Source organism: Callithrix jacchus, chromosome 9 (genome assembly GCF_049354715.1).
Source record: "Callithrix jacchus isolate 240 chromosome 9, calJac240_pri, whole genome shotgun sequence".
Taxonomy (NCBI): domain Eukaryota; kingdom Metazoa; phylum Chordata; class Mammalia; order Primates; family Cebidae; genus Callithrix; species Callithrix jacchus.
This window is the reverse complement of record NC_133510.1, coordinates 21,745,543-21,758,830: the sequence shown is the minus strand read 5'-3', so window position 1 is coordinate 21,758,830 and position 13,288 is coordinate 21,745,543. Positions and strand designations below refer to the sequence as shown.

At 35.2% G+C, this 13,288-nt stretch overlaps 1 protein-coding gene across 1 annotated transcript in view; it reads left to right on the top strand.

The window, feature by feature from the left end:
- The first annotated feature begins 731 nt into the window (after positions 1-731).
- CD163L1 (CD163 molecule like 1) overlaps positions 732-13,288 on the top strand; it is a 106,173-nt gene continuing 93,616 nt past the window's right edge. Inside the window, exons 1-4 of the mRNA XM_002752290.6 lie at positions 732-788; positions 3,633-3,725; positions 8,186-8,500; positions 9,132-9,452. Coding sequence (XP_002752336.4) covers positions 758-788; positions 3,633-3,725; positions 8,186-8,500; positions 9,132-9,452 — 760 coding nt within the window. The 5' untranslated portion in view covers positions 732-757. The remainder of the gene's footprint in view (positions 789-3,632; positions 3,726-8,185; positions 8,501-9,131; positions 9,453-13,288) is intronic.

Genomic DNA, 13,288 nt, shown 5'->3' with positions numbered 1-13,288 from the left:
GGGAAAAAGCAATTTTCCTAAAGAAGCAGGACAGGACATACAGGCCCACCAGAACACAGAACAACCACTATGAGCTCAGAAGCCACTCTTGGTTTTTTGCCTAGTGGTTGAAATTATTTAAACAAATGTTTTCCAAACTCATTTGATGACTAAGCTTTATTTTCTTTCACATAATCATTAACAATGAAAAACTAATTTTAAAGGACTCTATTTTGTTAAACATTTTTATAGACATAAAATTTGTTCAATTATGTTAATCTGTGCTCATGTTTCATCAGCAAAGCTTTCATAGACTAGCCAGTTTTTAGCAATATAACCTCTTCTGACCCTTTTAGCATAACTGGTTGAAATATGTATACTAAAACAAACAAACCTGGTGATGTAGTTTATCTTTTAGATAAACATAAAACTCTGCTTACAAGATCACATTTATAGAACAAACATTTTTAAGTGTAAAACATGAGCCTTTTTGAAAGTTTAGAGTAGCAATTTACAGTTCCCTTTATTCTATGAGATTTCTAGACATATTATTTAACTTCCTTTGTTTTCCATATTCTAACGTGATAAGGAAGTAGCAAAGAAAAAAACAACCTCAGCTTTTATAATGACTTCTCCTTTCAAGAGCTATGAACTCAATTTTACACTATTATCATTTCCAAATGACAGATCTGTTTCCACCTCATGAGTACACTTCTGGGGTTATATAAAAGAGGACCCAGGAGTTAAATCCTAAGACTCAGGAAGAAATAGTCCTGTAATGATGCTGCCTCAAAACTCTTGGCATATTGGTAAGGGTTGCTTTTATTTTGCTCTGCTATTTGGGAGATGGTGGGCATAGTAAGAATATGTGTAACACCCAGATATAAATATTATGTGGTAAGGTTAAAAAAAGACAGAACATGAGAAATATAAAATAAAAATTGGAAGTTCTGTGGAGCTTAGAATAGCAGCAATATTGGAGGCCAAATTGAAATCCAAGAAAGGAGGAAATCATTACTAAAGTCAACACAAAATGTATAATAAAGACTGGAGATTTGAAGTCACACAACGATATAAAGTTGCGGAAATGGAAAGAAGGGATAAATTGGAAATTTATATTTATTGTTATCAAGTGCCAGGTACTACGGTAAATGCTTTAGGTCATTTCAATTTAATTCACATAGGTAACCTATTTTATAGATACTATTGTCTCCATTGGTAGATGGAAAATTAACACTTTTAAGAGATAACTGATTTATGTAAAGTCATAAAATAGAATCTATGGTTTAAATTCAGTACCAGTTAAGTCTGAACCCTTAATCTTTCTGCTGTAAATTTTAGTAAAGCAAATAAATAAAAATGATAAACAACAAAGAACAAGTTTTTAATGGGCCCAAAAGAGTAAGGATTAAAAAAGAATACATGGTGAAGAAGTATTTCAGAGCACATCTGAAATTAGTCGTAACCTTTACTTGCATTTCATAGACATTTAGTGGAAATAAAGAATCACGAAGAGAAGTTTTTGCTGTATCTGGGACTTATAACTCCTAAATAGGATTGAGGCTTTTGAATATGCACTGCTACTTCTGTTGACACTGTGTCTCTGTGCCATTACTCTGTGCAATTACTACAAGTCGACTTAATGTTTTTTAACTATTTTTGCTTATGACTAAAGATCAGCACATGTCTAGAAAACCAGCAGAAGTTTTGATATTTTTCAAAGCCTCCTTTTTGAAAAAGGTTTTCTACAGTTTGAGAAGCTTAGCTACCTTCTATCTAGCAAGGCTCATTTAAATGAATTACAGTCCTTCATAATTCCTGTGTGTTACTTAAAAGATAGTATTACTTAACTTTCAACATGCTGTCTGCCATGTATCTAATTAGAAAAGGAATGGGAAAGTTGAAGGTTTTGAATTGGTGAGATGGTATTAGATACAAAGAGGGTCACAAGTTCTGAAATTATACTTTAATAGTTCTCCATCACAAGGCTTTCCTACTGCACAATTTGTTCACATTCATCAGATCTTGATTGTGTTGGCGTCAGAGCTTAGTAATGATTCTTTTTTTCTTTATAGTTCATTTTTAGCTCTAACTATTCTTACAGATGGGCACTCAGAGCTTCCTGGAAGGATTTAGGCAGATGAAATGGCCTCCTAGAATAATCCTACACATGAGGTTTGATGGAACTAAATATTCTTATCATTAGGAACAAAAGAAGAAAGAAGAAGACCAACTTACTAAGTGTTTTAGACAAGATGGAAATTGGGACACTAATTGCCCATTCCACACTTATTTCTCCCTGTTTGGTTCTATAGGGAGGGTTTTCTCTTGATTTGGGTACATTTTCCAAGAATGATGGATGTGACTGATGATAGTTATAATAATAACATCTCTTCTATGGTTATTACTGACTGTTGTCAAACTCACTTGGGATTACTTCTTAGAGAAGTGCCCAGGATCCATTTCGTTTCAAAGCATCATTCAAAAAACTAAAGATGTCCACCAAAGCAGCTCTGCCTTCTATCTCTGCTCTTGCACAGCCCAAGCAGGATGGGCCTTTCCCGATGGGTGCTGCTCCCTCTGTCCTATTCAGGTTTTTGTTTTTTGTTGTCTGGGATTACACATGCTCAGTTTAACTCTAACCTCATCTTTTCTGTAAGATGCTAATGAAAATACTATTTAAGATACTTCTCTAATATTTACAGCTATTACATACCCCTCAAGTAAACAGGATGATACATATTATTTTTAAGCATTTCTTATACATTTATTTATCCTGTAAATGTCTATGAATTAATCATCCCATCTGCCTTTAAAACAATCTTTCTAAAATGTAAATTGTATTTATTATACCCTGATTAAATTCTTTAAAGTCTCCAAATAACTCAGAATAAATTCTCCGCTCCTTTGCTTGTATATTGCTCCTGCCTATCTCAGTTTATTCTTTCCCCACACGTGTAGCACAAGTTTATTTGATGCAGAGCTGAGCATGACTGAAAAGACAGGGAGAAGTGAGGAAGTGGCAAGATTCTGTAGGAATAATAAAATAATGACCCTGAAGAAAAGTAGATAGCTTTGGTAAATAATCATGACCTCTGTCAGCAATTATTACAATGACCTACAAATGCTGATCTGCTTGTACATTCCAGTCACAAGCCACTGAGTGGAATGCAGGCAAGAACTCTTATTCACTCCTCTATTCCCATAATAAAGCACCAGATCTGGTACTTATGTAGTACTCAGTAAAAGAGCAAATGAATGAACAAAGTAGGATGATAACGTTAGAAGGAAAAACACAGTAAAACTGAGGAGACAGTCAATCAAAGAGTTGAGAAGTAAAAATAACTAGTCCCAAAATGCTAATCAATCCACCCCAAGCAGCTACAAAACAATATTTGGACATAGAATGCAATCTTTCAGTGAATCGTGCTAAAATATCTGCCTTGTTACAAATCATTTGGTGCCTTTCCATCACAAACAGGAGCTAATCCTGTAACTTTTTTCTGGGAAAAACGACTTTCTCCTGTAGTATCCTTGACAGATGGAAGAATAATTCATCTTACTCTATTTTATTTTGGATTTAAGTCATTGAGGTCATCTAACATTTCTTAGAAAGACACGAAATTTTACCCTGCTATATTTTGTTTCTCTAGATTTTGGAAGCTGCTGTTGTCATCAGAATGTTTTCTCTGCCGTGGTAATTTGCATCCTGCTCCTGAACTCCTGCTCTCTCATCAGCAGTTTTAGTGAGTTCTGACAGATGATAACTTTTGGACTTACAATCCTCTATCATACCTTTCCCCTATTCACTCCCCTAAATGCATATTTTGAGGAAAATAGAATATGTAAAAATAATGTTGGACCTTCAGTAGCTATATTCTGTAAATAAAGGTGTCCAAAATAATTATATGCATTTCATATTAAAATTTTGGTTGACATTTTTTCCCTTCAGATAAAGGTAATTTCCAAATTCAGCTAGGGACAGTGACTCAGGCCTGTAATCTCAGCACTTTGGGAGGCTGAGGCAGGGGGATCACCTGAGTTTGGGAGTTCGAGACCAGCCTGGCCAACATAGTGAAACCATGTCTCTGTCAGAAATACAAAAATCAGCCAGGTGTGGTGGTGTGTGCCTATAAGCCCAGCTGTTCAAGGGGCTGAGGTGGGAAAAATTGCTTGAACCCGGGAGGTGGAGGTTGCAGTGAGCCGAGATGGTGCAAAACCAGATAAAGATGATTTCCAAATGTAAAATGTCTCATTGAAAAAATACATATACTGTATTTTTGCAAGTAGAAAAATAGGTTAATAAAAACTTATGAGATACAGAAATCAAAGAATTAAATAATTAAAAATATATGTGTGTTAACATATACCCAAAGAAAAACACAATTAAGTGTTTAAAATACCAATTTATGGCATTTTTAATAGTTTTATATAATATATTTAAAAAATTTTTGCATTATATTTTAGATATTGGTTATTGCCTGTATTAAATTTTGGCCAGGCTGGTCTCGAACTCTTCTCCTCAGGTGATCCCCCTGCCTTGGCCTCCAGAAGTGATGTGAGTGATTACTGAAGTTATTTAATTGCTTCAGTAACTTTTCAAATATATTACATTTCATAGATCTGACACAGAATGCTTTTAATTATATTCTATTTTTTAAATTAAGGCCAAATTTGTAGTTCAAATAAAATTTTATTATTGTTAAAGAAGATTCCTTTTTTTTAAAAGAGACAGAGTTTGACTCTGTCACCCAGGCTGGGGAGCAGTGGTATGATCATAGCTCACTGCAGCCTTGAGTTCCTGGACTCAAGCAATCCTCCCACTTCAGCCTCTCAGGCAGCTAGGACTCAGATGTGTGCCACTATACCCAGCTAATTAAAAAAAGTTTTTGTACAGATAGGGTCTCACTATGTTGTCCAGGCTGCTCTGAAACTCTTGGCCTCAAGCAGTCCTCTCACCTCTGTCTTCCAAAGTGTTGAAATTACAGGCATGGGCCATGGCACTTGGGCTAAATTAACATTTTAAATGCTGTTGAGATTTAATCACGGTATTCAAATGATTATTTATTTTAATTGAATGCTTACTTTATTTGTGTAATTTTCTTATTTCTGTTTAATCTTAGGTAATATTAATATATCTTTGTATATTCCAAACTAGTACTGGTTCTTGTTCAGTTACAAATATTTTTGATCAAATGTATTTACTTTTTAAAATGCTTTAAATTTCTTGCTGTTTAATGTTATGTTTGATTAGACAAAATGGCCATTTTATAACATATATACAAATTGTTAAGCATAATGTAATGGCACACATAAATCCATCACTCAACCAGGAAACTGGATTTTTATCAACCACTTTTTTCTCCGTATGTTTTTCTCTTCTCTTCCATGTACCTTCCAATCCCACCAGAGATAATGTCTATCCTGAATTGTGCATTTCTCACTACCTTACTTTCTAATGATATGATAGACATAGATATAGATGCAGAAATAATGCATTGTTTAGTTTTGCTTATTTTAAGCTTTATAACATATCAAACTGCATTTAGTGTTCTGACACTTGCTTTTTTCTTTCAACATTATATTTCTAAGCTTCATATCTGTTGTTGCAATGGCTATAATTAATTTAGTTTTCATTAAGTAAAATATATTATCTTCTATAAATAAATATTCCCAATGAATATGTCAATAGTTATTTGAATTTTTCATTACTATTGTCAAATGTACTGGTATAAATATTCTTGTATATGTCTCTGGTGCAGATTTGTGGGAGTTTACTAAAGTCTTTATGTAGGAGGGGAATTACCGGGTTCTGAGTTGTGCATGTTTTCAACTTTACCAGATAGGATGAATTTCACCAGCAATGTCTATGTATTTTCAATGATTCATAGTTTCATTAATACTTTAAATTGTTCTAAATTTTTGCCAATCAAGAGAGTATGAAGCTATATCTTTACCTTAATTTTCAATTTCCTAAATACTAATAAATTTAGGCATTTCTCCATGTATTTAATGGTCATGTCTTTTGTTTTCTTCCATGAAATGTTTGTTCAAGTCTTTTCACCCATTTTCCTTATTTTTCTAAATTTATATATTTAAAAAATATAATCTAGGTACTAGTACATAGTCATAGTATATGTTGCTAATGTATTCTCCATGTTTGTGATTTTTCACTTTTTACATAGTGTCTTTTGAAGAACAGAAGTTCTTAATTTATCAAATTTTCTTTAATAATTTTTATTACACCTTGGTAAAAATTTGGTATGTCTAAAAATTAGTAGAAATTAGAATCTACACATAAAAAACCTTAATCAACATATTGAACAAATAGAACTGGCAAACATCAATCAGATTAGAATATACATCTGTGTGTGTGTGTCTGTGTGTGTGTGTGTGTGTGTGTGTGTACCAACTACATTTTTAAGAGGTTTCCTTAGACTTAAGTGTTATATGATATGGGCACAAGCATTAGAATGCCCCTCACACACATTTCAGCTAAAAAGAAAAATGTACATATAGGAAGAAATAAGAAACAGTAGTAGCACTAGGAAATGTGAAAGAGAAATATAAGAAAACCAAAATTACTAGTTATTCTCATGAATATAGTATAGGCAAGACCACACTGAATGAAGACTTATGATTAATTCACAGTTCACTTTCAGAAAGAATATTGTTATCTCTTGTGAAAAATATATTCTCACTGAGCCATTAGGGGCTGAAACTCAGAAATGGGAAGCCTTTTAATTATAATTTATCTCTCTGTTTCTCTCTCTCCCTTTCTTCCTCTCTCTGCTCTCTTCCTTTTTTTTTAGACGGGGTTTCGCTCTTGTTACCCAGGCTGGAGTGCAATGGCGCGATCTCGGCTCACCACAACCTCCGCCTCCTGGGTTCAGGCAATTCTCCTGCCTCAGCCTCCTGAGTAGCTGGGATTACAGGCGCGCGCCACCATGCCCAGCTAATTTTTGTATTTTTAGTAGAGACGGGGTTTCACCATGTTGACCAGGATGGTCTGGATCTCTTACCTCGTGATCCACCCGCCTCAGCCTCCAAAAATGCTGGGATTATAGGCGTGGATCACCACGCCTGGCCTCTTTTTTTTTTCTTCTTCCTTCCTTCCTTCCTCCCTTCCTCCTTTCTTTCTTGTTTCTTTCTTTCTTCTTCTTTCTTTCTTTCTCTTTCCTCCCTCCCTCCCACCCTCCCTCCCTCCCTTCCTTCTTTCCTTCCTTCCTTCCTTTTTCTCTTTTTCTTTCTCTTTTTTCCTCTTTTTCTTTCTCCTTATTGTTTCTCTTTCTCCCTTTGGCTCACTTGCTTTTACTAACATACCCTCTCATCATTGTCATATGCATGGAATTCACTATAAAGTTTCACACTGAAAAGTCATGGTTGCTTTAAAGTTTTCTCCCTTCATATTAGTTTCCCAATTAAATTTTTATTGTCTGTTCTTCAAAATTTTGGCTCACAGGTAGATTTGGGTTAATATTAACTTCACTTGTTTCAAGTTATCATCCATTTTACTTATTTCAAATGTTTAAGATGGAAATGTGGATAGTCAATGGTCATCTGAAGGACCGACCTTTTCTGAAGCTGTTATCTACCTGTGGTCCACATAGCTGTTAATTAGGGATGGTAGAGTAACATATTACAATCATGGATGATTAGGTCTTCTTGCCCTGCAAGGCCTATTGTAGAATGGATTTAAAACATTTGAGGATATAAATACTCAAAAGTATTTAACGCTGTAGATTTTATTGTGTAGAAAATTATGTCAACCTTACAAGATATTTTCAATTATTAAGAATATAAAATATCTCCTTTAAAAATGTAAGGTAGAATCCTCAGATATAGGTTATTTTGAAACTGACTAGTCAAGGGTCTTCCTTTCATTCTGGCTGCAACACAGCCAACTTTACCTTTTATTTGGTTTCTATTGGTAAGAATTGCATCCAAAGGAAAAATTTCTTTCCCTTTTTTTTTTAATTTTCACATTACGATCCAAAGCAAAACTATGCTGCAAGGTGGTCTCTAGTTCCCTATGGTGAAAAATTAAAGCTTCTCACCTCAAATTTTCTCATTTTTTCTTTTCTCTCTACTATAAGTTTTAATAACAACAGTTAAGCTAAATGATCATCATCCATCTCACCTACTTATATTATTTCTGCCTTCTAACCTTTGCCACTTCTAATGTATGTTTCTATCTTTCTTGCAGATGAAACAGATTTGGAGTTGAGGCTGATTGATGGGGACGGTCCCTGCTCTGGGAGAGTGGAGGTGAAATTCCAGGGAGAGTGGGGAACTGTGTGTGATGATGGGTGGAACAGTACTGCCTCGATCGTGGTGTGCAAACAGCTTGGATGTCCATTTCATTTCACCACGTTTGGTCATGCCATGCCTGCATATGGAAAAATTTGGCTTGATGATGTTTCCTGTCACGGAAATGAGTCATCTCTCTGGGAATGTCAACACCAGAAATGGGGAAGCAATAACTGTGATCATAGAGAAGATGTTGCTGTGAACTGTTATGGTAAGAGTCTAACTAGAGTAAGAAAGCAAGTAAGACCTATAGTCAGGAATCATCTGCTGGGAGGTAGGGGTCTCTATTTTGACTTTGATAGTGTCCCTCTGGGAGATGTATACAAATATTTTGTATATTTTTATATGTCTTCCCTAACTTCTAAAGTAATGTCTAATTACTTTTCTTTTTTATGACTATAACTGAGTTTAGAAAGAAATGAAGAGGGGAAGAGAGATAGAATGCATTAGTTACTAACGTAATATCGTTATCATAACTGTAATTCAGTTGAAGAAGATTGGGAGCAGAGATAGCTTTGATTTAAGTGCCTTTTCTCACATACCAGGTATACTAAAAGAACAAATATTTTTGGAAAAATGAGGCATAAAATCAAAGCAAAATGATAAAAAGTATCACGCTAATGATTGATTTTTTTCACCTAGGATTTTGTGTGTGTGTGTGCTTGTGTATTTGTGTTTAGAAAAAAAAGTTTCACATACCCCTCCTGTAAGTATTTTCAGTTAATTTTTTTTATTTTTGGTAACTTCATTCATTACAGGGCTATCTTCTAAATATCCTTTCTATTTTATTTCAGGCACAAAGTTGGACCAATTTCTGATATGTCTGCTTGTATTTCTCATAGGTGAAAGCAATGTGAGTCTGAGGCTAGCGGATGGAAGTAGCTCCTGTTCGGGGAGAGTGGAGGTGAAATTCCAAGGAAGGTGGGGGACTGTATGTGATGATGGATGGAACACGAATACTGCTGCCGTGGTGTGCAGGCAACTAGGATGTCCATCTTCTTTTATTTCTTTTGGAGTTGTTAGTAGCCCTGCTACCGTTAGCCCCATTTGGCTGGATAACATTTTATGCCAGGGGAATGAGTCAACACTCTGGGATTGTAGACATCTTGGATGGGGAAATCATGACTGCAGTCACTTCGAGGATGTCTCATTAACTTGTTACGGTAAGAGCCCAATACATCACGTGGAAGAAAGGAGGGATTTGTTTAAAAACAATACATATGGAAAGAAAAAGGTCAATCATTTTCTGGAGAATTGTTTTCTCCGGTTATAATAAATTTTTTTAACCCCCTAAATTGTTCCATTCTGGAGTTCTTCTAAACACCCTTCCTAAAACTGCTCTTCCTAACAAATTTAAAGCACATTTTGAGTTTTAATATTTTCTGATCACTGAGCAGCATTCCATAGGCTGACCAAATATTTTTTCTCAAAATCTGCACACATCACTTATTTAATTCTTCCCACTACCTAGGATCTGCGAAAGGAACATCAGCAGCAGAATTAGCAAAAGTTAGTTTTATATTTTCACTGAGTTTAAGTAACCATGAATGTCCCCAAAAGTGTGAAATAGAGTATCAAATTTTTGCCAAAATTACAGCTAGTTGAGAGTGAGTATTAATGATGAGGGTGGTATATATGGATAGAAACAAAAGAGAACAAAGGGAAGTCAAGTCTAGGTTTGATACAGTATAGTTGAATGGGAGAATGAAGTGAGAACGAGGGCTTTAGTCCAGAAGCTGGTAAATCATGTCAAAATACTGGCTTGTGGTGGGAGAATACTACTCTGAGCGGAGAAAGGAACTCTAGAGATCAATGAAAGTGACAGAGATGATTTTTCTAGGACTTTTTCTTGTGGTATACTAGACACGATGATTCTGTAAGAAATAAGAAAAAGGTGTTGTTACATATTTTATCCTCAAGGAACTAATAATCTACTGGGCAAACAACATGAATACATGCCATGTAAAGAATATTGAAAGTGAATGCATATTTCATACCAAATAAATTCCATCGACTTCTTTTTAATTTTTTTTTTTTTTGAGACAGAGTCTCGCTCTGTTGCCAGGCACCAGGCTGGAGTGCAGTGGCGCGATCTTGGCTTGGCTCACTGCAACCTCTGCCTCCCGGGTTCAAGCACTTCTCCTGCCTCAGCCTCCCAAGTAGCTGGGACTACTGGCGTGCGCCACCACGCCCAGCTAATTTTTGCATTTTTAGTAGAGATGGGGTTTCACCACATTGGCCAGGATGGTCTCGATCTCTTGACCTCATGATCCACCCACCTCACCCTCCCAAAGTGCTGGGATTACAGGTGTGAGCTATCACACCTGGCCTTCTTTTTAATATTTTTTTATCACTACAATTGACTATGTTATGTAGGCAAATAAAATATATTTTCTAATATTACTCCTTATTTTAGTTTCTGGATGATAGTTAAAACCATAAAGGGGATATCTTGACAATCAAAATAGTCTAGGATTTTATAGTTTTACTTAAAGGTAAATTTTTACTTAAACTCAATTTTGCCAAGGGCAACCAGAAATTATCTGATTCAGGAGGATTTATCTGTTACTAAATTCATAATAGAATGACATATAAACAAAGCCTCAAATTTTTGGTTAGTAATTAGCAATTAGCAAAGTAACTACCATGTAGGCCAGAATGTTTTTGAAAATTGGTCAGAATATACACTCCTCATAGGAAATTTATTATATAATTGTATAATATGTTTGATGAGACTTAAGAGCAAAAGAAGCAAGGAAAGTAAGTTATAATTAATAATTGACCAGTACCATCAAATACAGACAATCTGAAACCTCTATAACTTGGAAAGATACCCACACGATGGGAGTGAATTGTCATGTTCACCAAACAAGAATCACATATGCAAGTAAGACACTGTCAAATTCTTGTTTTGTGGCCTGACTTTATCATTTTATTAAAGCACTTAAATGAGTTTGTTTGACATGTAAAAAGCTGTACATATTTAATATACACAACTTGACGAGTTTAAAGAAAACTATACGCCCATGAAGTCACCACCATCAAGGTCATAAGTATATGCATCACCTCCCAAAGATTCCTGCCACTCCTTTTTTAATTAATTTTTTGATGGTAAGAATATTTAGCATAATATCTACCTTCTTAGCTGCTTTTAAGCATATAATACAGTATCTGTAGGTCTTTTGGGGGTAGAATGAACATCTTAACAATATTAATTCTTTTACTTTCCTTTGATTTTCTTTTTTAAAATTTTACTTTAAGTTCTGGGGTACATGTGCAGAATGCAGATTTGTTACATAGGTATACACGTGTCACAGTGGTTTGCTGCATCCATCACCCTGTTATCTACATTAGGTATTTCTCCTGATGACATTCCTCCCCTAACGCCCACCGCCCAACAGGCCCTGATGTGTGATGTTCCCCTCCCTGTGTCCATGTGTTCTCACTGTCTAATTCACACTTTTGAGTGAGAACACACAGTGTTTGGTTTTCTGTTCTTGTGTTATTTTACTGGGAATGATGGTTTCCAGCTTCATCCATGTCCCTGCAAAGGACCTGAACTCATTCTTTTTTTTATGGTGGCATAGTATTCCATGGTGTATATGTGCCACGTTTTCTTTATCCAGTCTATCATTGATGGTCATTTGGGTTGGTTCCAAGTCCTTGCTATTGTGAACAGTGCCATGATAAACATAAGTGTGCATGTGTCTTTATAATAGAATGATTTATAATCCTTTGGGTAGATACTCAGAAATGGGATTGCTGGTTCAGATGGTATTTCTTGTTCTAGTTCCTTGAGGAATCACTGTACTGTCTTCCACAATGGTTGAACTAATTTACACTCCCACCAACAGTATAAAAATTTTCCTATTTCTCCACATCCTCTCTAGCATCTGTTGTCTCCTGACTTTTCAATGATCACCATTCTAACTGGCATCAGATGGAATCTCATTGTGGTTTTGATTTGCATTTATTTCTCTAATGATCAGTGATGATGACCTTTTTTTAAAAAAACTGTTTTTGTCTGCATAAATATCTCCTTTTGAGAAGTGTCTTTTCATATCCTTTGCCCACTTTTTGATGAGGGTTTTTTTTTTCTTATAAATTTGTTGAAGTTCTTTGTAGATTCTGGATATTAGCCTTTTGTCAGATGGAGAGATTGCAAAATTTTTCTCCCATTCTTTAGGTTGCCTGTTGACTCTGATGATAGTTTCCTTTGCTGTGCCTAAGCTCTTTAGTTTAATTAGATCCCACTTGTCTATTCTGACTTTTGTTGCCATTGCTTTTGGTGTTTTAGTCATGAAGTTTTTGTCCATGCCTATGTCCTGAATGGTATTGTCTAGGTTTTCTTCTAGGGTTTTTATGGTTTTAGGTCTTACATTTAAGTCTTTAATCCATCTTGAGTTAATTTTTATACAAGGTGTAAGGAAAAGATCCAGTTTCAGCTTTCTGCATATGGCCAGCCAGTTTTTCCAACACCTTTTATTAAATAGGAGATCCTTTCCCCATTGCTTTTTGTTGTTAGGTTTGTCAAAGATCAGATGGTTGTAGATGTGTGGTGTTATTTCTGAGGCCTCTGTTCTGTTCTATTGGTCTATATATCTGTTTTGATACCAGTGCCATGCTGTTTTGATTACAGTAGCCTTGTGGTATAGTTTGAAGTCAGGTAGCATGATGCCTTCAGCTTTGTTCTTTTTGCTTAGGATTGTCTTGACTAAATGTTTTGAGTGAGTTTCTTAATTCTGACTTCTAACTTGATTGTATTGTGGTCTGAGGGACTGTTTGTTATGATTTCCATTCTTTTGCATTTGCTGAGGACTGTTTTATTTCCAATTATGTGGTCAATTTTAGAATAAGTGCAATGTGGTGCTGAGGAGAATGTATATTCTGTTTATTTGGGGTTGAGAATTCTGTAGATTTCTATTTGGTTCACTTGGTCCTGTGTATCCTTGTTAATTTTTTGTCTTGTTGATCTGTCTAATATTGACAATGGGGTGTT